Source organism: Thamnophis elegans, chromosome Z (genome assembly GCF_009769535.1).
Source record: "Thamnophis elegans isolate rThaEle1 chromosome Z, rThaEle1.pri, whole genome shotgun sequence".
In the NCBI taxonomy this organism is placed as follows: Eukaryota; Metazoa; Chordata; class Lepidosauria; order Squamata; family Colubridae; genus Thamnophis; species Thamnophis elegans.
The window spans coordinates 115893303-115918327 of record NC_045558.1 but is presented as its reverse complement, the minus strand read 5'-3'; the positions used below and the strand labels follow the sequence as shown (position 1 = coordinate 115918327).

The window sequence follows — 25025 nt, the reverse complement described above, 5'->3', positions numbered from 1 at the left end:
TTATCAACAAGAAACAAAACTGTCATCAACCTTACAAACTGAAAACTTTCCTTTAAACCATTTACAACACTTTTAAAGCCACCTCTGATCCAATCTCTCAAGGTGTTCCAGAGTATACAGCAAAACCAAAATCTTACCCCTGTGTTACTCAAGAACAATAGTATTTATTACACAAGAGAGTTGTGATAATGGAGAGGCTTGGCTGTATGACTTACTTGCAACAACACCATCTGGAGAAGTTCCAGTTTTGCATAAGCTGCTACAATGAACACTACACTTTTTTTTTTTTTTGCATTACATGGACCAAGTAAAAGTCAGAATAATGGCTCTTTCTCGTGACTAAGTTAAAGCATTTTTCACTAATTCTTGAGCTGACCTTTCATCTGCTTAACTTTTGTTATCACTGGTGTTTCTGCCGAAATTACTCTCATTGTTTCTGCCAAATATCTCCCCTATCTTCATCTATGTTTTGACATCTGAGATAGAGTTCCAGTTCATCGATCTCTCCTTTCCGTATTCCATTATCATTTCCCTCCACACTCGATTTGCTGTCTATGTCAACAATTTTCTTATCACTTTCATATGTCTCTGTAATTTTTTGAACTCTGTCCTCAAATTTCATCGTTGTTTTATACGTATTCTCAATTCTTCCCTCCATATTTTTTTTATTTTGATATTTTGTATTTTGATCTATAAATTCAAGACTCTTTTCAATTATCTCTGTAATTATTAAAAGTTTTTGAATTTCTAACATATTTTTGCAATGTTAGTTCCTTTTCTTCTTCATATAGTGCCATTTTTCCAAGTTATAGACCCTGCCACTAAAACATCCAAGGTTTTTGCTAGGTTTCCAAACAAATTCAATGAAGTTTTTTCTACTGACTCTTTCAGTAAACCAAGCCGATAGCTTTGTAATATCAGATGTTGCCAAGCCTTTAGCCACTAGATGGCAGTATTACATCTTTTTCCTCTGTTTTTCTCTTTTCTAAACTCCGAACTCTGGAAAGGGATTTTCTCCGGAAAGAGAAAAAGAAAATTTGTTTAAAGATTATGATCCGGCTGAGCCTTGTGAGGAAAGAGGCTTTTAATCCACAAACACGGAAAAATGGGAAAAGTATAGAGGAAGAAGGGGGAAAAAAGACCAGTTCAGTTTAAAAGTAAAAGGCATTTGTAAAAAGTCTGTCCATAAAAAACAAACAAAATTAAAGTGAAAAAGATAACACGATAGTTTTAAACCAGGGTAAATTCGCTACTTGTTTCCTTCTGTCTTCAATTTTATTTTCATTCTGAGTCTTTTGGGTTTTCTCTTCTCTAGCAATAAAGATTTTTCTCACCATTTTGACACACACTCTCTCCTGTGCTGCTTCCGTTTCAGGGGCTTGTCTGAACCTTCTGTAGCCATATTGGCTGCTTCTCTTTAGCTGGCAAAAAGAGCTTTTTCCTGGATCAATCAGGGGCTTTGTGATACCCCTGAAATCAGCAGGACCCGCCCTTCACTATCACCGTTCCTTCAGAATGGTTTGGATCCAAAAGGATCATCCAGCAACAGAGATATGAACAGCAATCCTGGAGCCCCATGAATGCATGTTGTGTCGTTGTATGACGTCAAGCCCCCCCCCCCCCCCAACTCTGTTGTTCTGTTAAAAACAAACAGGGCTTCAAGCAAATGGTTGATCCATTAGTTTGGGCCTTTGTCCCTTCCCATGGATGGTCCTGATCCTGTCAGTGGTTCACAAAAATATCTGAATTCCACGTAGGATCTAAGAATACATAAAACATTTAACCTTAAGGAGCTAGATGAGCAATAGCTAAATCAGCCAGAAGATCACAAGAGCTTCTGATCAAGAATGGGCAAACTTGAATTAAATGACCAGTAACCAAACAGCAATAACATTTCACATATCTTAACTCAATACAGGAAGTCCTTGACTTACAACCACAATTGAGCCCAGAATTTTATATTGCCAAGTGATAAATTTGTTAAGTGACTTTTGCCCATTTTATGATTTTTCTTCCCATATTTGTTAAGTGAATCACCGCAGTTGTTAAATTAGTAACCAGGTTATTAAGTGAAACTGGTTTCCCCATTTGCTTGCCAGAAGGTTGCAAAAGGGGATCACATAACCCCAGGACACTGCAATCGTCATAAATATGAGTCAGCGGCCAAGCATCCAAGTGTAAATCACATGACCGTGGAGATGCTGTAACTGTTAAAGTATGAAAAACGGCCATGTCACTATTTTCAGTGCCGTAACTTTGAGCAGTCACTAAAAGAACTGCTGTAAGTCAAGGACTACCTGTACAGTGACTTATAATTCTGAACCCAATAATGTGCCAAACACTCCTAATAAGTATAGCAGATGCGATGATGAACTTTGCCATTTCCCTGCCAATACTTCCAGGAAACCATGCTAACTAGTCTGAGTAAACAGAAATTCTAATTGTTTTCAAAAACTATACTTCTGAATTGGAAGAGACTATAGAGGCCATCTAGTTAATACATCCCCCTGCTCAATACAGGATCCTTGCATCATCTCTCATGGATCATCTTTCGGCTTATTTGAATCTTCTACTTAAGAAGAACCAAGTAACATGACAGTGTTGTTCCACTGGCTAATAATTCTGAGTTCTGAGCCCCTGAATCTCCTTCCATGAAGTTTAGCCCATCACTTCTGGTCCTGCCTTCTGAGACAATAAAGTATAAGTCTATAGATAATCCTTAATTTACAACCATTCATTTAGTGAAGATATTGAGAGTCTAGAAAAAGTGCAGAGAAGAGCAACTAAAATGATTAGGTGGCTAGAAGTTAAAATATAGACAGTTGCTAGAATTGGGTATGTCTACTTTAATGAAAAGAATAACTAAGAATAATAGTAAGGTTGTAAAAGCAGGTACAATTTCATTTCATTTCATTTCATTTATTATATTTATATGTCGCCCTTTCCTCCCAAAGGGGACTCAGGGCGGCTAACAAATTAAATCAGGGAAGGGGGGGTGGTACAGACAAAAAATTAAAAATAAAAACGATACATAACAATACATAATTTAAAAACACACAACAGTCATACCATTCAAGACGGGGGCAACAGCTCTTTAGCCCCAGGCCTGTTGGAACAGCCAGGTTTTAAGGGCTTTGCGGAAGGCCTGGAGGGTGGTGAGGGTTCGAATCTCCACGGGGAGTTCGTTCCAAAGGGTCGGAGCAGCCACAGAGAAGGCTCTCCTCCGGGTAGTCGCCAGTCGACACTGGCCGGTGGATGGAATTTGGAGGAGGCCTAATCTGTGGGATCTAGTCGGTCTAGTGGAGGTGATTGGCAGCAGGCGGTCTCTCAAGTACCCAGGTCCAATACCATGAAGGGCTTTATAAGTGACGACTAGCGCCTTGAAGCGTATTCGGAGGCCAATAGGCAGCCAGTGCAGCTCGCGGAGGATAGGTGTTACGTGGGTGAACCGAGGTGCACCCACGATCGCTCGCACGGCTGCATTCTGGACAAGCTGAAGTCTCTGAATGCTCTTCAAGGGCTGCCCCATGTAGAGCACGTTGCAGTATTCCAGTCTAGAGGTCACAAGGGCACGAATGACTGTTGTGAGGGCATCCCGGTTCAGGTAGGGACGCAACTGGTGCACCAGGCGAACCTGGGCAAACCACCAATATTGAAGCATGTGATCACCTTTTCTGTTCAGGACTCAAACCATGTGGTCCTGCCCCCCATTAAAACCATCTTTCCAAGCAGCCTCTGTGTCTCCAGTGTCTTTTTCCCCACTTGGAGCTGAACCCAGAAGGACATTTCTTTCAACACCTGATTGCCAGTACAGAGGCCTTTGATTGAGTGGGTCATGGCCTAAGCAGATTGCCCACCCCCACCTCACTGTGGCAGCCCAATTTCACAGGAAACAGCTTCAGCCTGTGTTCCCAGGATCCCCCTTCGCCCCAACTCAGGCCTAGGCCTCCCTCACACAGTAGGCCTATAAAGCAAAGGGACCCTGATTAGGCCAGTACAGAGGCCTTTGATTGAGCGTACTCCCTCACACAGTGTGCCTTTAGGGCCTAGGCCTCCCTCACACAGTACACCTATGAAGGGAGCCTGATTAGGCCAGTGCAGAGACCTTTGATTGAGCGTGCTCCCTCAGTGCACCTTTAAGGCCTAGGCCTCCCTCACACACTGGCCAACAAAGTGCTAGGATTGTAAACAGGGTGGGAAAGAAAAGTCCATGGGAGGGGGAATGAAGAGGGAAGGGATGATGGGCATGGGAGTAGGGGGAAGAAAGGCCCCTCTCAATGGCTCCATGTCAGACAAACATTTCAACATCTATAAATACCCGGGCAACGCCAGGTCATTAGCTAGTCAAATAATAAAAGCACACAAAGCAAACCTGAAAATTACAAAATACTGTAAACTGTATAAAAATCCTTGCACTCATGAAACTAATTTCTCGGTCCCAGAACTACATGCTGTTGTTGGTTCTGCTCATCAATAAACAGAGTCCTTTCCAAATTACTGCACCTGTGTTGATTTGTCAATTGCACAGTGGCGGGTAGGACAGCACTCCAGAGGGTCGCCATTGCTCAGAGGATCATTGCTCTCCCCTCTTTGGAAGAACTTTATAGCTTCCACTGCCTTAAGAAAGTTCAAAACATTCTTAAAGATCCATCTCATCCTGGGCAACCTTTTTTTGAACTATTACCGTCTGGCAGGTGGTACAGGACAATAAAAGCAAGGACAAAAAGGCTGAAAAACAGCTTCTATCCCAGGGCAGAAACTATTTTGAATTCTACTGTATAGTACAATATTAATGCAATATCAGGGTTTTCAATTCAATTGTATATAATGCGTTTTTGTTATATTTTTTATGTATAATGTACCCTGAAGATGGTATTTAATTTTCTTTTATGAGGTGCAATGACAATAAATAAAATAAAAAATAAAAATAAACAGCTTCCATTTTATTTCCAGTGCCTTTCTCCCGAATTGGAACTGGACCTGATTTTTCTTCCTACAATTTGGCACGCCAGGTGGGACTCCAAGAAGACTGACCCATGGACCTGGCCTGGCTAAGCTTCCACAATGCTGGCAGCAGATTCCTTGTGTCTGTGGGTTGTCCCCCCGGACCTTGGCCATTTGGAGCAAGGGTAGTAAAGGGTAGCTTTGAGCTTATCAGCTGCTTGGAAAGAAGGTAAGTACCTCTAAATTTTAACTTTTATAGCCCAGAAAAGCATGGGAAATGTGTGTATGCTCTGGGTGTGTGAGTGAGAGGACCCTTCTCCCAATCATAGCTGGATGCTGCTCCCTCTGTGTCTTTCCTAGCCTCAAAAACATCTGTTCAACCAACAGACCCTGGAAAGTAGGGGGGGTTGGCCAGAGTGCAGGACCTTCTGTTAGGGAAAAGGGAAAGGTTGTGTGAAAGTGGAATGGAAAAATGAGTGAGAGAGTCGAAACCAGGCAACTGGCTGAAATCTCTGGGCAAAGCTCCATTCTTTTAGGAAAAAGAACGAAGGTGGAGTCTCCCAGACCCCCTTGAAGTCTCAGACTGGGGCACAGGGCTAGGGTGGCTTAAAAGCCATCTTGGTTGAGCTCATGTGGCTTAAAAAGGCTGAAAGATTGCCTAACCAGGGGAAAGGGCTGAAAGATTGCTTTGCCGGGACAGGGGATTCCAGGAGAGGATCACTCTGGGGGTGCAGGAAGAAAAGACTCACTGTGGGTAAACAGGTCATAGTCTTGCCTGAAAATATGGGAAACTCTGATTCCAAAGTTCTGCGAATGTCTCCATTAGGGAGACTGCTAAAATCCTGGTATTACAATAGGTGATTCATATAGTGTAACATTGGGGTTTTTCTCTCTCTCTTCTATGCAACCACTTAATATATTAAGATCTTTGCCCTTTCTGATTTAAGCTTACTAAGATTTGTCCAGAGAATGACCAGGGTGTGTAAACCTGAGAATTCTGCTATCCTTTTCTTTTCTCTTTCCCTTGTATTTGTCTGTGTCTAAGTCTTTTTGTGTTAGGTAAATGTAACTATTAAATGTCTCTAATCCCCAGAGACAAGAATTTAAAATTCTGTTGGAAAATAATGTTAAAATAAGCAATGAAAAGAAAAATACATTTTCCCTAGTTCAGCCAGCCAAACAGGGTGAACAGAACTGTGTTCCCTTTTTTCTTTCCTTCCTGTGTCTTTAAGAACAGCCCAAGGTTGCCAAAGAAGGGAATGTTAATTTAGCACATTTAGAAGAAAAGTTTTGGTTTTTTGCATTTTCTGTATGTGTTGTAAATGGGTTTTGTCTGTCTGTCCTTTTCCTGAAACATGAGGTATATCCATCCATAAGAGCCTCTCAAGTTTGCTTGTATAGGGAAATAAACTTTTTCTTATTTAGGTTACTTTTATTAGCCTATCAGTAGTCAGTAAAATTACTATGGAACTAATCCTGGAAGGTATAAGCAGTCTCTAAATAATGTGGTCTTTTCATCTAAACTGTGTACTTGATAATACTGGGCCAAATGCTGTCAAGATGTTTAAATATTGTAAAACAAATGTTAAAGGTAGACCGGGGTGGGTTTCAACCAGTATGGCCTGGTACGGCCATACCGGCTGGTGAAATTTAGCGTGCCTTCCCCTACCGGTCAGGAGGCCCCATACTGGAACACTCCCTCCCCTCGTTCACTCTTTCACTTGCCCTGCCCATCCTCACCATGCTGCTAAAAGGTTTTCAGAAGAAGAACCAGAAGAAGAAAAAACTAGTGAGTGACTGGGGTGGGGGCGGGAGGATGTTGGGGAAGAAGGAAGAGGCAGAGGGGCTGCTAGAAGAGTGTGTACGTGTGCACAGGCTGTGGGTTTCAAAAAACTTCTGAGTGAATCCAGGAAGAGGGAAGAGGCAGAGGGGCTGGAAGATACTATAGGAACACATGCTTCCAGCCCCTCTGCCTCTTCCTAGATTCACTCAGATGTCTTTAAAATTCACAGCCTGTGCACATGCACACACTTCCAGCCCTTCTGCCTCTTCCTTCTTCCTGCATTCACTGAGACATTTTTAAAACTCACAGCCTGTGCACACGCACACACTCCTCCACTCTTTTAAAAATGTCTGAGTGAGATAGGAGAAACCCCCCTAAACGGACAAAGAAATATCCTACCATCTGGTTAGGACTGAGCAATGGCGGCCGCATAGAAGGAAGAAACAGAAATAGAAGCAGACGAATTCGGGTGCTTGTTATTATTGCCGACAATCCAGAGAGGAAAGCAACCGAAACTGGCAAAGTGGGTGAGCTGAGAGAAGAAGGAGCCAGGAGAGAGGCTGTTTTTTTTTACAGTTTAAGTTTGCCGAAAAGAAGCAGTACAAAGAGGCTGAGTTAGAACGGACAGGAAGGGACAGCAACAACCTTAAGATCAGCCACAGTAAGAACGAAATCCCGACATGGACTTCAGGGAACAAAATTTGCCGGAAGGATTTGGAAGGTTTAAAGAAGTGACTGCATAATAGTCGGGTTGGCAAATGGAGTTTCCTTTTTTTCTGCCTACCAGCTCTTCTGCTGCTGGGCTGAATTTCTTAAGTATTTGATATTGATCTGACTGGGAGCATGGAGCTGTGCCAGAGACAAGAAATAGAGGTCTGTCTTTTGCTTCGTGGATTCTAACACTGACATCAAGAAGAGAGTGACTTAGAGAGACTAATTATTAGAACTGAATATTGAACAACCGACAAAACTGAGAGATATTTATTGATATAAGAATAGGGTGTGATGTATAAATTTATGATATTTACTAATCAAATTAATCAAATAGAATACTACTAGTATTATTACATAGGACTGTTTAAGTATTGAAAGGTGATACCAAGGAAGGATAATTGTGGAATGGTTGTTGAATATTGGTTTATACAATTATAATAATTATAATATATTATTGATATTACTGATAAGGTATAAATAAGGTAAAAGTTATAACCAATAGTGGGGAAGACCAAAAAAGGGGGTTAAAAATGGCAACCTCATCAAAATTAGGGAAAAAGACCATATCCAATGTGAGTGCAGCAACGCCCCCCTCCTCAAATCAAAAAACAATGGAGAGTGCATGGGGGTTGGAGAAAGGGGAAAAGATGGCAGAATCAGCGGGACCAGCACCTATGATGCAAAACATGCAATCGATGCTCCAGATGATACAGGACACCTTGGCTATAAGCCAAGCAGAGACAAGGAAAAATCACGAAGAATTAAAAAATGAAATGGGAGAATTGAAAGGAACAATCAAAATTGTAGACGATAAAGTTGAAAAGATACAGAATGCCTTAACAATCAACAAACAGAAAATCCAATGTATAGAAGAAAAAATACAACAATCAGATCAGAAGATGGGAAAAAATGTAAATAGAATATAGGGAACTTAATAAAGAATTGGAATTGTCAATAATCCGACTTGAAAACAAAAAAGCGGCATTCTACCTAAGATTTCAAAACATACCGGAAGAGAAGGAGGAAGATCTGAAAGAAAAAATGGTTATTATCACTGAATTTCTGCAAAAAACAGAACAAGAAATGAGAGCAAACATTGATGAGGCTTATAGGGTGAATACTAATTATGCAAGGAGACATAGGCTCCCGAGAAAAGTACATGTAAGATTCACTAAGAAAACTGCCAGAGATGAAGTGTACAAAAAAACCAGAGAAGAGACGATTATACTACAGGGAAAAGAGCTGACCACGCTTAAACAGATCCCACGGAGAAACCGGGAACAACGCAGGCAATACCAATTTTTAACAAACGAATTGAATAAAAACAGAACAATGTACAGATGGCTGGTACCAGAAGGGGTTCTGGTATCTTGGCAAGGAAAAAGATATAAGATAGAGAATTTAGAAGAAGCACACAAATTCTATGAAGAACACTGTAATAGGGAAGGAAAACAAGGAAGCAAAGAGGAATTAGAATACAGAGGTCAAGTGGAAGAAACATCAGAAGACAGCGAAAGAAGCAGGAGAGAAGAACAGAGGCAAGAAAAAGAAAGAACAGAGAAGGAAGACAGCAGAAGAAGCAGGAGACAAGAACAGAGGCAAGAAAGAGAGAGAGCAGAGAAGGAAGGCGCGAGAGGGAAAAGTCAGATACAAACTAGAAGTAAAAGAAACAATCTCAACTAAAGATGGATCAAGAAATAACAATTATGTCGATAAACTTGAATGGACTGAACTCACAAAAAAAAGAGCCCAGATGTTTAATATTCCTAAGAAATTGAAAGTAGACCAGATATGGGTTAATTGGTATAGATGGATGGAGCAAAGAAATAAAAAGCAATGAAAGAATAGAACAACGCTCAAAAATAATAATTATGAGTAAAACAAGGGGGTCATGATTGGTGAAATCAAATCAGGATGATAGCTGGCATATAGACTGTAGAATGATAGAGAAAAAAGGAAATAATATGAAAAAAATGGACTTGTGGAAATAACACCTTCAAGAAAACATAAATTGGATCTGAAAGAGACACCTATAACAATAGAAAAAGAAAGGAAGGGAAGAAGGAAGGAAAGGAGGGGAGGAAGGAAGTAGAGAATGGAGGGACGAAGGAAAGGAAAGAAGTGGAGGGTGGGAGAGAGGGAGAGAAAAGGAGAGATAGTAGGAGAGGAAGAAGAAGTGTGGAGGAGAGGTAGGGGAAGAAGAAAGAAGTAAGGAGAGGTGGGTGGAAAGGAGAAAGAGAAGGAGAGCAGGGGGGAAGAGAGAAAAAGAGAAGGAGAAAGGGTAGGAAGGAGAAGAAAGAGGGTAGAAGTGGGGGAGAAGTAAGGGAAGGAAGAAAGGGAAGGAGAGGAGGAAAGAAGGAAGTAGAGAAGGAAAGGAGGGAGAAAAGAAAAGAAAGAGAAAATAAGGTGAGATGTGGAGGAGAGGTAGGGGAAGAAGAAAGAGGTAAGGAGAGATGGGTGGGAGGGAGAGAAAGAGAAGGAGAGGAGGGAGGAAGAGAGAAAAAGAGAAGGAGAGGGTAGGAAGGAGAAGACAGAGGGTAAGAGTAGGGGAGAAGTAAGGGAAGGAAGAAGGGCAAGGAGAGGAGGAAGGAAAGAAGTAGAGAAGGAAGGGAGGGAGAAAAGAAAAGAAAGAGAAAATAAGGTGGTGTCAAAGCAGGTGTGAAGGGTGGTAAATAATACAGTCCAAATTATACCTTATACCCCTTTTAAATGGAATAATAATAATATAAGAATGGCAAAGAAAAAGAATAACTATGTGAATGTATACCTATAACCGCATGTAAGAGAATAGATGATAGTAAAAATATAAAGCACAATATAGATAAATAATACTTGATCATAAGTAGCTAAGTATAAATAAATAAAGAAATGTATATAAAAATGGATAATGAGTAACGAGATTACGAACGCAAGATAAAAATGTATAGAAAGGAAAACACTAACGGCAAAGAATCTAATTCGGAACTGCTGTATGATATACGATGGAACTTATTGTTCCTATGTTGTTTTTAAGTTATGTTGTTATTTTTGTTGATGTGTTTATGTGTTCTGTTGATGTCCTTATGTGTATAAAAATAAAAAATAAAAAAAATGTAAAAAAAATGTCTGAGTGAATCCAGGAAGAGGGAAGAAGCAGAGGGGCTGGAAGTGTGTGTGTAAGGTGGTCAGTAATGTTGAAGACCGGCAAGGACAGACATATTTCCTCTCTAAGTAGCTGTTTTATTGTTTTGTATACTTATTTTATTATTATTTAAGTAGTAAGTGTACAAAATAATAAATTTCCTTTTTTTATATCTTCTTTTTGTAGGTCATTCTTTGGGGCAAAGAATTCAGTGACATTGACTTGGCCACTCCCACCCAGTCACATGACTGCCAAACTACTCCCACCCGGTCACATGATCACCAAGCCACTCCCACCCGGTCACATGACCACCAAGCCACTCCCAGAAAACAGGCCACACCTATAGAATAGGTTCTAAAAAATTTTGTAACCCACCACTGAGGTAGACCCTCCATGCCCCTGACAAATTGTACACATTAAAATATTAGGCTTATAAAACTATTTGGAACTTTCAGCATTCTTAAGCAGCCAGTCCTTAGATCCTCTTTGTTAAGTGCTTTACAAACTTTATGCATTTGTTCATTTTCAGAGATGGCACCCTTCATCTTTTTTAAAATTCTCTTTCATCACCAGACATCTTTTGCCTTATTACCAGAATCCAGCTTCTCTTTTTTCTCATCTGTGGGGTCCATTTTCCAGGCCAATCTATTCACAAACAGAACACCTTCAACTGCAGCTGATGGAATTATGAAAGACAGGACATGACCGTTAAGACATAATAGGATTAACTCACCACCAATCAAATAATAAAAGCACACAAAGCAAACCTCAAAATTACAAAATACTGTAGACTGTATAAAAATCCTTGCACTCATCAAGCTAATTTGTCAGCTGTCCCAGAACTACATGCTGTTCTGCTCATCAATAAACAGAGTCCTTCTTTCCAATCAGTCTCCATTTTATTTCCAGTAGGATGGTGTACAATGCACCTAATGAAGTTCAGGAAAATTTTTATTATAGACTATATAGTATTATTCGAGAGATGGGAAATGAAAATATCTGTTTAATGGGTGATTTCAATGCTATAGTTGACCAGAAATGGGACTGTAAAAGTGGAAAGAAGAGAAAAAGAGCTAGGAGAATTTTGCCCAGGTCATTCTTCCAAATGGCTGAAGAATTAAATATCTATGATGTATGGCGAGAAAGATGTCCAGAGGGAAAGCAATGTACCGTCTACTCGAATAGACATGAATCCTGGTCAAGGATAGATATGGTCTGGATGTCAATGGAGTTAATTTTGGAAGTGAAGGAGATAGACATAGAACCAATTTATGGGCTGACCACATGAGGATTATATGGAAAAAACAAAAGGGCAGTTATCGTTGGTTATTCAATAGAACAATCCTAAAGGATCAGGAATATATTAAAAGAGTTAATCGGGAATTAAGATTTTTCTTCAAAGAAAACTGCAAGGAGACACATACAAAACCTATGGGATACTACTAAGGCATTTATTAGAGGGATCACAATATCGGCAACAGCTAGGAAGAAAAAAATTGACAATCAAAAAATAAGAGAGTTGAAAGAAAGGTATAGAAATTTAGAGAGTGAACTTCAATAGAAACCACAAAATAGAAGTATACTGTAAAAGGAAGTATGGAATTGATTAAACATGAATTGGCTATATTTGAAAAAGCAAAATTGGCACAGTCTATAAAAAAGCAAAACAAAATTTCTTTGAGAATGCAAATAAACCAGGGCGGTGGCTATCCTATAGGCTGAGGAAGCAGAAGCAAGAGAATTGGATCAATAAATTACAAGTTGAAAAAGGCAAGATCTGCTATCAACTAGAGGAAAAGAAAAGGATTACCCAAGAGTTCTATGAACAATTATATAGAGAAAACCGAGACTATACAAAGGAAGGAATACTATAATATCTGGAAAAGTCAGATCTGCCAAAGATACCAGAGGAAATAAAAGATATGCTCAATGAAGAAATTAAAACATCAGAGATAATTGAGGCCATACAAAGACAAAAGAATAATAAAGCTGCAGGGCCAGATGGGCTGCCAGCGGAAATATATAAAGAATTCCAGGATATGCTTGTTCCAACGCTGTTGGAAGTTTATAATGCTGTGTTGAAAGAGGCGAAGACACCGTTATCATGGACGGAGGCTAATATTGTATTATTACCCAAGTGGACACAGACCAGATGTTTATACAAAATTACAGAACAATCTCACTGCTAAATGCAGACTACAAACTTTTTGCTCTGATAATAGCAGAACGGTTGAAAAAATTCCTTACATAATTCTTCCACACAGATCAAAATGGATTCCTCCCCAGAAGACAAATAAAAACAATATGAGAATTATGCTGAACATTCTCAAATATTATGAAGTGCATAATGAAAAACAGGTTGCACTATTTTTTTCTCAATGCCCAAAAGGCATTTGATAATGTGAACTGGGAATTTTTGCATCAACAATTGGAACACATGGAATTTGGGGATAAATTTATAAACACGATTAGAGCAATATATACAAATCAAAAAGCCAAAGTAATAATTAATGGGGATTAATGGGGAATTAACGCAAAGTATAGCAATCCAGAATGGTACAAGACAAGGTTGCTGCTGTTTATATTAACCTTAGACGTTTTAGCCAGGAATGTATGTAAAGAGGAACAGATAAAGGGACTAGAAATTAAAAAGGAACAATTTAAGTTACAGGCTTTTGCGGACGATCTAGTGCAGTGGTTCCCAAACTTGGCACCTTTAAGACTTGTGAACTTCAACTCCCAGAGTTCTCCAGCCAGAAGAGCTAGCTGGAGAATTCTGGGAGTTGAAGTCCACAAGTCTTAAAGTTGCCAAGTTTGGGAACCACTGATCTAGTGTTTGTGTTAGAGGATCCTATAAAGTCTGGTATGAAACTTATTGAGGAATTGACAGTATGGGAAAGTAGCGGGTTAAAGATAAATATGACAAAGACTAAAATGCTGGTTAAAAATATGACATCAAAATCAAAAGAGGAGTTAACGAAGAAATTGGGTAATCAAACTGTCAAAAAAAATCAAATATCTAGGTATACATTTATCTGCGAGGTGTGTGTCCATTAAAGAAGATAACTATACTAATTTAATCAATAAAACTAAGAAAGACTTAGAAAAGTGGAAAAACCTACAATTGTCCCTGATGGGTACCATCGCAGTCATAAAAATGAATGTATTACCAAAATTTTTTTTCCTATTTCAGAATATTCCCATTAAATTAGAAAAAGAGTTTTTTAAGGATTTGAATCAATTGGTTTTGAAATTTATTTGGCAAGGAAGAAAATCAAGAATAAAACTCAAGGCTATGCAAGACACTAAGGAAAAAGGAGGATTTGGTGTACCAGATTGGGAACTTTACTATACTGCGGCTACTTTAACACGATTAAAAGAATGGATAATGTTGAGAAATAAAAGATTACTCAAATTGAAAGGTCATGACCTCCAAGTAGGATGGCATGCCTTTCTTTGGTATGAAAAAGGATCTGCACACAAATATTTCAATAGACACTACATCAGACAGTCCCTGTTATTAATATGGAAACGAAATTAAACACAGCCATTGTACCAAAATACCCAAAATGTTTAAAAATCTGGCCCCAAATTGTTGGATGCGTAAAAAAACACTTTTAATCATATGTGGTGGACGTGCAATGAGGCAAAAAAATATTGAAAATGATTCAATCATGGTTAGAACAAATGGTGGGAGACCAAATCTTGTTTAAACCAGAATTTTTTCTCCTAGGTATAATACTGGAGGGGTTTAAGAAAGATACACTTTATCTAATTATACATGTACTAACTGCAGCGTGCATAACTTATGCACAATATTGGAAAAAATAAAATACACCACCAGAGCTAGATATAATCAGAAAAGTGTTGGCCTGTGCAGAAGCAGATAGGCTCACTCTTGAACTTAAAAATAAAGGGGAATCAGAATATTTCGAAGTCTGGAACAGATTTTATGATTGGTATAAGACAAGGTGACAAGACTGGAACAAACTTTATATATTGTGATTGGACAGAAGGATAGACAATGTACTAAGAAGGCTAATAGTTAATGGTTGAGACTAGCTGTATATAATGTGAATGTATGGTCACTTCGACTTCACGGTAATATAAATATATTTTTTTAAAAAATAACTGTGCCCCCCGTCCCCAAAAAAGGTTATATAATCTGGTGCAACTCATTGAAATACTGCCTTGCTTAGCAATGGAAATTTTGGTCCTTCTTGTGGTTGCAAGACAAGGACTACTTGCACCTGTAGGGATGAAGGGATTGGGCCAGAATGCTTGCAGGATCACAGGGGGAAAAAACAACTCCCAATTTAAAGACTGCCAAGGAAACTCAGAGGCAGTCCCAGCAGTGCAGTCAAAAGGGAATGACAAACGTGAAGCAGGCTCCCAACAGAAATATAAGCCAAAACTGAGCCAAAAGACAGGGAAGGGTCAGAACAATGTGTGCAATATTGATTAGTTGTATGCAGCAAGTAGAGGAAATTCTACAAATAAACTTCAGGACAGCATGCTCCTAGGTAAAGTGACCTTTGATAAGAAATAAAAAGGGCCTTTGTGTTCAAATTGACCGGATTTGGCTACAAGAGCTGAAGATAAAGAAAACAAAAAAAAAGTCCACAGTGGTAGGAAATAGTAATCATAGAATCAGGATATAGAACAATAGGGATCAAGGTTGAACCGCTTTTGAAACATTTAGTTCCTATTGCTATTCAACTTGCCAAAGAACTGGGAGGAGGGGAGGGTGAAAGAATGCAGATGCTCCAGAGACTGTGAGAACCAGCAGGACACTGCTGCAAGTGTCCAGCAGAAAGTGAACAGTTCTCAAAACAAATGGATGGTTCCTAATTGGACTGGGGTGGGGAGAAGAAGAAGCTACTCTTTAGCCATACAAGCATACAAGGAGCGGGGTCTGGTCAAACCCAAACTTTCGTGTGTCCCTTGCCGTCCCTGATCCCAACCCATGATGACTGGACTAGCGGCTCAGGAACTGGGAGTCCCTAAGGGATGACCATCCCTCCTCAGGTGACCCTGAGACAAGCCCATGCCTCAGAGTGATGCGGGACTGCAAGCGCAAGTGATCTCACAAACATTCAATGGAAAACTAGAGAAGTTATCTTACTTCCTAAATCAAGTCTGGAGCTATATGGATCTGTACGGGGCTGACTATCCAGATGTCATTGCATGTGTAAATGCCATCGCTGTGAGATTGGATGGAAGAAGGAGCTCTGGAGTTGGGAAATGTTGATGCTTTCATGGAAGAGCTTTGGGTCAGATTCAGGGACCCCTCACAGACCTGCCAGGCTGAAGCAGAGATACCCCCGGGTGGCAGCCCCTGTACTTTTCAAGGAGAAGAAGGATGAGTCCATGAGGCTGTACATGGGTTTCCATGGAATTAATGAGATGTGCGTCAAAAACATGTACCCTTTCCCCATGAAGGACATGCTGGGGTACCTATCCAAAGGAAAGGTATTCACCAAGCTGGATTTTAAGGAAGCTTATTACCAAGAAAGGATTAAAGTGGAAGACAGCTTTTAATTGCCTCCTGGGATGCTATCAGTTCCATTTGGGATGCAGGAAGCCCCAACCATAGTCATACAATTAATAAACAAGGTGCTGCACAAGCATCTATATAAAGAAGTTCTAGTATACTTGAATGACATCCTCATTTACTCTTAGACAATGGAAGAACATGTGAAGTTAGTGTGTGAGGTGCCAAGGAAACTCCTAGATGCTAAACTCTACACCAAACTATTGAAATGTGATTTTCATAAAACTAGCCTGGATTATTTGGGTCATCAGGTGTCAAGTGAGGGGGTGGAAATGGATCCCAGGAAGGTAAAAGCCAGATTGCAGTGGAGGGTCCTTGAACCAGAAAACAGCTGCAAAGTTTCCTAGGCTTCGCCAACTTCTATAAAGAGTTTATTCCAGCTTTAACCCAAATCATTCTGCCAATCACCAAGCTGCTAAAGACAGGTAGAGGGGGAGTAAAATCCAAGCCCAGTCAGCTATTGAACTGGACCATGGAATGCCAAGAGGTTTTTGAGAAACTCAAGTTTGTTCTGGTGGCCTAAAATGAAGAAGGACGTGGAGCGCTACATGATGAGCTGCCCAATGTGTACATCTGTGAAATGAATGCTAGGAAACATCTCTAGCAACCATGGGGAGAAATCACTATGGACTTGTGGAATTGCTGGAGAGTGGGAGAAGCACAGTGATTTGGACCATGGTCAGCTTATTTTCAAAGCAAGCCCACTTCATTGTGTTTCCCAAGCTTCCGTCAGCTTAGAAGCTAGCTAAACTGTTTGCACAACACATTTACCAGCTGCATGAAGTTCCAAAATGCACATCTCAGACTGGGGGATTGCAGTTCAATTCAAAATTCTGGCAGGAGTTTTTAAAGTTAACAGGTTTCTCCCAGAGGCTTAGTTCCAATTTCCATCCAAGCACTAACAGGGTAGCAGAGTAAACCAATGCAATAATCAGGCAATATTTATGTTGCTATGTGAACTATCAGCAAACAAATTGGGCAAAACTCTTGCCATTCATAGGGATAATCTGTAATAACTATACAAGCATCAGTTCACAAGAGCACTGGGTTCACCCCACCCAATGTGGCTACAGGAATGGAGTGTGCCCATGTGAGAGCTTCCAAGTGAACCTCCCCCCTCAGTAACGCTAGTGGAGTGAATGGACACCCTAAGAAGCACTTGGGGAAATATGCAGAAATCTTTAGTGAAGGCGGGAGAGTCACAAAGGAAACAAAGATTGGAAGAGGCCCCCTAGAGAGAGTTCAAGATCAGGGATAAAGTATATTTATCCATAAGATACTTGAAATTAAGGCAACCCTGTATAAAACTGGGTCCTAAATGGTGTGTGCATCATCAGCCCGGTCACAGGGGAATAAAAACTGCAAAAAAAAAAACTAGGGAAGGGGTTCCACTGGAGGAACTGGAAGCGGTTCCAGTTTGTTGAATCCTGTTAAAGGCTCTAACTTGAGACAGGCTGGAAGGGAACTACCACTCTCTATTTGGGTGAGAGGAGAGAAGCATTATGAAATTAATAGAATTCTAGATTCAAGGTAATAGAAAGGGAAATTGCAATATCTGGTACAATAGAAGGGGTATCCGACGTCAGAAACAGAATGGGTGAAAGAAGAAGATGTTAATACTGGTAGGTTAGTGAGAAGATTCCATGCCAAGCTCCCATGAAAACCAGGAGGGGGAGTGAATGCTCAAGGAGCATGAATATTAATATTAATCTATCTCTGATGTCTTTCCAGTCTCCCCTTCTTCCCAGAGGGTCAATTTGCCAAGATTGCTATTCAGCTTGCCAAAGAACTGGGAGGAGGGAAGGGTGAAAGAATGCAGATACTCCAGAGACAGACTGTGAGAGCCAAGATGCTGCAAGGTACAACAGAGAAGTGAACTGTTCTTTAAACAGACGGACTATTCATAATTGGACAATATGATCAAGCCAGAGTGGGGGGGAAGGAGAAGCTATTGTTTAACTATATAAGCATTGCAGAGTAAAAATCGGAGTTGGTTTTGATTCTTAGTGTAGCCAATAAAATTTTACTTTTGGGATTTAAGAGTTCCTGAGAATGTCTACTTTTCTTGGGTTCACTAGTCAGACCACTGATTAGGTACAGTATATTGTGTATTAAATAAGATAGAAATTGTTTTAAGAAGCATAGACCTAAAGTGATCATAGAATCCTCCCTTAACATAGGCAATAAAAAAATAAGAAAGAAAGTCTTAGGATTAAAAACACACATAGTTTAGTGTAATGGTTAAAATGTTGGGTTAGAAACAGGGAGGCCATGAGTTCTTTTCTTCAGGTGTAAAAGCTGGTAGGTGACTTTGGGATCTCTCGCTCTCTCAGCCCAACCCATCTCACAAGATACAAACCTATTCAGGAAAACATTTCCCAAGTCTCTGCTGTCTAGAAAATGTACCCATCATCAAATTTCCAGTCCTTGCAGAAATTTTAGGGAAGAAAAGAGAAAGTGGGTGGAGACAGACATGAATTTATATAGTGCCAGGAAGACAACTTGACTTTGATTCATAAGGAACTCTAGAGCAGAATCTTTGCAAAACTGGAAGTCTAAATCCCAAAGATTTGTATTCACATCTCTGCAGGTTGTAAGCTCCCTTCTCCTGCCTTTTCCACTCAGTTATGGAGTATTTAAGAAGAGCATTGGAAGAGTTTGATCCTAGGTTACTCAAACGCTCAAAGCTGGTGGAAGTTGAAGGAACTTCTTTACTTGATAATACTGCTGCGAACCTGGAGCTCTTAAGGAATTTTAAAGCCCAGCCTGATGACCTTCTAATTTGCACTTATCCCAAAGCAGGTAAGTGGGAAGGAGACATGGAAAAGCATGATGGAACTTTTTTAGGAAAGAGATATAAAGTTTAAATTAAACAAGGAGCAGGACTTAATCTCTACATCAATCTATCTGTTCTCTTCATTCCTCATATCAGGGACTACCTGGGTGCAAGAAATAGTGGACATGGTGCAGCATGGAGGAGACAAACAGAAATGTGCAAGGGCTCCCATATATGAACGGATTCCCTTCATAGATTTGTTTCCTATGAAACCCATATCTTCGGGTGAGTAGCAAGGTACTGCTTCATGGAAGTGATGGGAAAGGTTTTCCTTTCCATGAGCCTGAATTATGTCCATCCATCTCCCCCTCCCATGTTGCAGGTTTGGAAATGGCAGAAGCAATGCCTTCCCCACGCACTCTGAAATCTCACCTTCCAGTCCAGCTTCTACCACCTTCCTTCTGGGAACAGAATTGCAAGGTTAGAACAGCTATTGATAGAATCTCAGTTTTTCAAGTTAGATCCAATAAGGAAATGAAAGTCATGCAAGACAATCCCACTTTTGTTATAAGGTTGTGGTAACAAAGTCTTGCAAGTCTGAATGTATTTCCCTTCCTTTATCTTCATGAAAACTAGGGACAGTCTTGTCTGAGATGTTTTCTCAATAAGAGTTCTGGTCCAAACTCATATATCTTTTATCTGACCAATATCTTGATAGAAGATCTTCCTCCTATCTTCAAGGTCATTCCTTCTGCCTATTACATGGGGAAGTAAGTCTTAATTCTTATCTGAATTCATCCGCAGTATTTTTTTCAGCTTCCTAAATTAAACCAAGAGTGTATATCGCTGGCTGGGAAATTCTGGGAGTTGAAGTCCAGACATCTTCAAGTTGACAAGGTTGAGAAACATGGTGAATATGATCTGAATAAATGAGAGTTTGGAGCTTGGACAGATTAGGATCATTTTATGTGTTGGAAAAGAGGCAGAGATAGGAATAAGGCAGAGCTAGATGTGTGTTTGTGTGAAGGTGTGTGTATGATTTGATTATTTGCCATCAAGTCTGTGTCAACTCTTAGAAACAACATAGATATATGTATGCATGAATATGAAAAGCTTATCCTAGAGTCTTTAAGATGAAGTCCTTGTTGCTTTCTGAGCTTGCTGGTTTTCTTGTAGATGTTTCATTACCCTAACTAAAATAACATAATCAGTCTTTATGACTTTCTGTTCTTTCTGTAGATCATTTATGTAGCGAGGAATATTAAGGATACCATTGTTTCCTACTTCCATTTTCACCGCATGAACCAGGCGATGCCAAAGCCAGGGAACTGGGATCAGTTTTTAGAGAACTTCCTTACAGGACAGAGTAAGTGGAAGCTGCAGGAATAATAGGAATGAAAAGCATGTGGGAAATGATTGCTTGCTGAATTCCTAGCAGTAATATGTCATCATGTCATCACCATCAGTTTCTTTATTTATTAAATTTTCTTGCCACTAGAAGACTCTGGATGCCAGTTACTATCAGGCCTATAGAAAACGTGAAGTATAGCTACCCAACTACTCTTGAAAAAGAAGTGTGGATCTCCCTGTACCAATGATAATTTTGTGACTCTGGGGAAAAAAAGTTAATGATTTCTCCCCTTAAATCTGAGAAGCTGTGTGCCATCATTTCCCGAAAAACTATAGTTCCTATCATTCCCAACCAGAATAGTTCAATACCCATGATGAAAGCCATTTTGAAGGGAAAGCTGGTAGACCCTAGAGTTATGAAGCAGAAAGGAAAGAGAGGTAAATCAAGATTCTCTTGTCTTTTTTTCTTTCTTTTGCAGTTGCCTGGGGCTCTTGGTTTGAACATGTCAGAGGCTGGTGGGAGGCTAAGGAACATCACCCAATCCTGTATCTCTTTTATGAAGACATAAAAGAAGTAAGTTGCTTATGCCCCCCCACACTCACACACATACACACAGAATACATTTCCATCAAATTTCAACCATGAGATAATGGATACAAGCTGTACTGCAGGGCGTAAGGGAAGCTCATTCTGCATTGAAAGCTATTTTTTTAAAATTTAGGAGCGTTATATGGCAGCCCATCTTACAAGCCATAGCTCTTGGTAGCTGTCAGCAACAGTAACAAGAACATTAAAAAACACACCTCAAAACAATAAAAACTCAAACCCCAATCTCCTAAACCAACACTCTGCAATGTATAAGAAACCATAAGCAGACTCGTATCGGCGGGGGGAGGGGCATCATTTTAAGTCTTCCAGAAAAGTTGTGTGGGGGGGGGGGGGAGCTGCCAGATCTTGAGTGGGGGAACTGCTTCCTAGGGCGTGCTTCCTCGTCCCATTAGATGACATTTAAGAGAAGGGATCTGTATATACCAGTGGTGGGATTCAAATAATTTAACAACCGGTCCTCTGCCCTAATGACCAGCTGGGTAGGTGTGGCTTGGTGGTCTTGTGACTGGGTGGGTGTGGCCAACTCAATGTCATTCAGGTCGATAGACACTTCGCCTTAGCTGTTACAATGTATTAAGGGTTAAGCGGAGAGGCAGTTTCTGTAAGCAGGGCAAGATTAGGCTAGAAACAACCCAGAATGTTTCTTTCCTGCCTTCCTTACAAGATTAGCCCTGTAAAGTGGGGAGAAAACAAAAAGAGATTTCTTCCAACAACCGGTTCTCCGAACTGCTTAGAAAGTTACCAACTGGTTCTCCCAAATAGGTGCGAACTGGCTGAATATCCCACCACTAGTATACACCCATCCTATTGGACATGATTGATAGAAACTTGGTGCCACAAACTGGTCCTGTAGCATGCAGGATTTTAGAGATGATAATCAACATTTTGAACCACACCCAGAAAGAAACTGGAAACCAGTGCTATATAATATAGGCAGATATGGACAAAATACAAATGATTACAAGAGAAAATTTATATAAGGTACTCAGGGCAGGGCCTGAAGATGAGCGTCAAAAATGCCCATTTTGTTGGAGCTCAGAGCTTATTGTGGATTGCCTCTTGACTAACCGAAAAAAGAGCAAGCTCCATTTTCTAATCATTCCAGTCAAGAAAGCATCAAAATAATAGCCAGAATTCTCTCCATATCCGTAATAGGATCCAACCAGAGAAATCCAGAAGATTGCTCACTTCCTCAACTTTGAACTCCCAGATCCACTTCTGAAGGAGATTGTGGAACATACAAAGTTTGAAACTATGAAAAGCAACCCCATGGCCAATTACCTCACTCTGCCTGCCTTCGTGATGAACCAATCCTTGTCCCCCTTCATGAGAAAAGGTGAGGGTCAGAACTGAAGCTGAATTTTAACTGCATCCAATAGGAGGGGCTGGTGAAGGTCTCAGGAATAGTGGCAAAAAAAAACAAGCACAAAGCACAGGCATTGACTTCATAATAGCTGTGAAAGAACACCGTAAGATTACATTTTGCAAATCTAATCATTTCAGAATAGAACATCCAACATGAAAAGCACTAATAATTAATTTGGTGTGCTCAAAGATGCCTCTAAATATACCTTTTAGGGTATAGCTTCATTTATAATTGTTTAATAAAAGCAGCATACATGAACAACTGGTTGTACGTAATTATTAGGAATTAAATATTTTACCCTTGGTGTTGTTTCAACCACAGACGCAGCCATGGATAGGAGGAAACGGTTGGGAATAATAGATGAGACATAGTTGGGAAAGAATAGATGTGGATCATATAAAAAAGGGGAGTTTCAAAATAGAATCTGTGAGCATGCAAGAGTTTTTCTACTTGGTCCATTAGACACAAATAGTCACAATTTGTGGTTTCTTTTTTGGGAAAGAAGGTAAAAAGTTGAATCTTTTGTTCTAGATGGTAGCTAGGATGTGAATTAACAGCATAACAGAATTGGAAGCAATCTTGGATGTCTTCTAGTCCAGGGATTCTCCAGGCCCTGGCCCACTTCTGTGCTGCGAGTTCTTCACAACCAGCCCATGGAAGTGTGTGTATCCCCACTTGCATGAGCAGTGGGTGAGTGACTACATGTGTTCCATTTATAAATAGGGCAGTGCATACATGCACTGTTCTCATCCCCCATCCAGTCTACAAAGCTGGAAAGTTTGAGGATCTCTGTTCTAGTCTAAACCCCTGCTCACGCAGGAGCCCCTATATCATTTCAGACAAATGGCTACCCAATCTCGCTTTAGAAACCTGCAGTGATGGAGCGTCCACAAGTCCTGGAGGCAAGTTCCAAAGGTGTTTTTTGAAGGCAACTGGACTTACTTGCTTTTCTTCAAAAGCATTTTGCTTCTCACCCAAGTAATTTCTTGAAGCTTCTTGAATGAGAAGCAAAATGTTTTCAGAGAAAACCAAGACAGTCCAATTGCTTTTCGAAAAATACCTTTGGAACTTGCCTCGTGGGTATTCTGACGCTTTTGCCTTTTGAAAAGCACTTGTGGGACGATCATAATCTGGATGACTGAGAATCTCTATAGATATTTGTGAAAGCAAGATTTTCCACTAAATAATTTTCTCACTGTCACAAAATTTCTCCTTGTTTTTAGGTTGGATCCCCTCCTTTATTAATTTCCATCCATTGCTTCTTGTCCTTCAAGTGCTTTGGAGAATAGCTTGATTCTCTTTTCCTCGGGGCAACCTCCTAGATATTGGAATACTGCTATCATGTCACCCCTAGTTCTTCTTTTCATTAGACTAGACATACCCAATTCCAGCAACTATTCTTCATATGTTTTGCCCCCTAAACATCTCTGTTGTTCTTCTCTGCACTTTTTCAACTTCTTTTTTATATCATGCTGACCAAGACTGAATGCAATATTCCAACTGTGGTCCTAATCAAGGGATAATAAAGTGGTGTGCACACTTTATGTGATATGTTAATGCAGCCTAAGACTATGTTGGCTATTTTGGCTGTTGCCCACACACTGCTGGATCATATTTAAGTGATTGTCCGCTAGGACTTCTAAATCCCTCTCACAGTTACTGCTATTGAGCAGGTATCACCTATTCCTTCCAGAGATCTCTTCTAGTAGAGAAAACATTGAACCTCTTATGCTTAATTCACGAGCACAATGGTTCTCAGCTTGTGGTCAGCAGATCCCTGGGGGACCGCAATGTCATCACAGGGGGAGTCTGTGAAGGCTTTGAAGAAATGTTGTAATGTATATCTTGAGTTATGTCTTGAGGTTATGTGGCCATCGTGGCCACAAAAGGGGTCTGTGGTGAAGAAAAGCACTCAGTTGCCGTTTTAGAGGGGAAGACATTTTAGAGACAGAATTCAAAATGGCTCTGCCATGAACCATCTCAGTACAAGTACTTCCAACTTAGAGCCAATTGTTTAGTGACAATTCAAAGTTATGATGGATTTACCTGGGGCTACCTGTGACCTAGGTTCAAAGTTCTGATTGTAAGAAGTTTTATATCCAAGTATATTTTATTCTATATCCTGCTAACATCTTCCCTTAAAGTATTAACAGGATCCACAATGGTGTGAGAATCAGTATCTCCAAGTTAATTAAATTAGCAAACTTTCTCAAACTCCAAAATAAGTTTCCCAGACAGAATCCACAAAAGGATAATAAAGTCTTTAAAAACAAAGTTAGGTAAATTACGTCTCCCAGAGCATGTTCTCAAGAATAAACACACCTATGTACACCTCTCTCTCTCTCTCTCTTTCTAAATTGAAGACCACCTGTATTTCCCTGACAACCTGTACTGACATGCATATCCAATGTTCTATGTATAATCCTCCTGCCCACATAAAGTCCTTTCAATCTCTTTGGGAATAGGTTGTTCCAGCGGTACTATGTGATCTAGATGTTCCAAGCTGTTCCCCGGAGGGATCCTTTGAAGCAAAGAAGAATGCACACTCCATTGCTGAACTATCAGGAAACAGAAATCGCTGACTTTGTTTTCTTGGATTGTTTCCCATCAACAGGTATTGTGGGAAACTGGAAGGAGCATTTTACCGTGGCTCAAAATGAAAAGATAGATGAAATCACTTCCCAGTTATTAGCAGACAGTGGCCTGGTTTTCCGCACGGAGCTGTAAGTCTTCGCCTTGAGAATAATGTAATTGCCACCTGCCTGTGTCATTTGGGTATGCTCAATAAATAAAGCTATTGAAATACA

General features: G+C 40.1%; 1 protein-coding gene across 6 annotated transcripts; it reads left to right on the top strand.

The window, feature by feature from the left end:
• The first annotated feature begins 4935 nt into the window (after window positions 1-4935).
• On the top strand, window positions 4936-25025 carry LOC116522525 (sulfotransferase 1C2-like). 6 transcript variants are annotated; one of them, XM_032237463.1, is made up of 10 exons: window positions 4936-5173; window positions 17848-17975; window positions 18742-18918; window positions 19049-19177; window positions 19275-19372; window positions 19709-19789; window positions 20132-20258; window positions 20722-20816; window positions 22008-22188; window positions 24833-25025. In XM_032237463.1, the coding sequence occupies exons 1-10, from the start codon at window positions 5037-5039 to the stop codon at window positions 24943-24945; spliced, it is 1266 nt and encodes a 421-aa protein (XP_032093354.1). In that variant the 5' UTR covers window positions 4936-5036; the 3' UTR covers window positions 24946-25025. The 6 variants fall into 6 exon arrangements, with proteins under 6 accessions (XP_032093354.1, XP_032093356.1, XP_032093355.1 ...); XM_032237465.1 differs by having other exon boundaries at window positions 24684-24925; XM_032237464.1 differs by lacking the exon at window positions 19709-19789 and having other exon boundaries at window positions 4937-5173.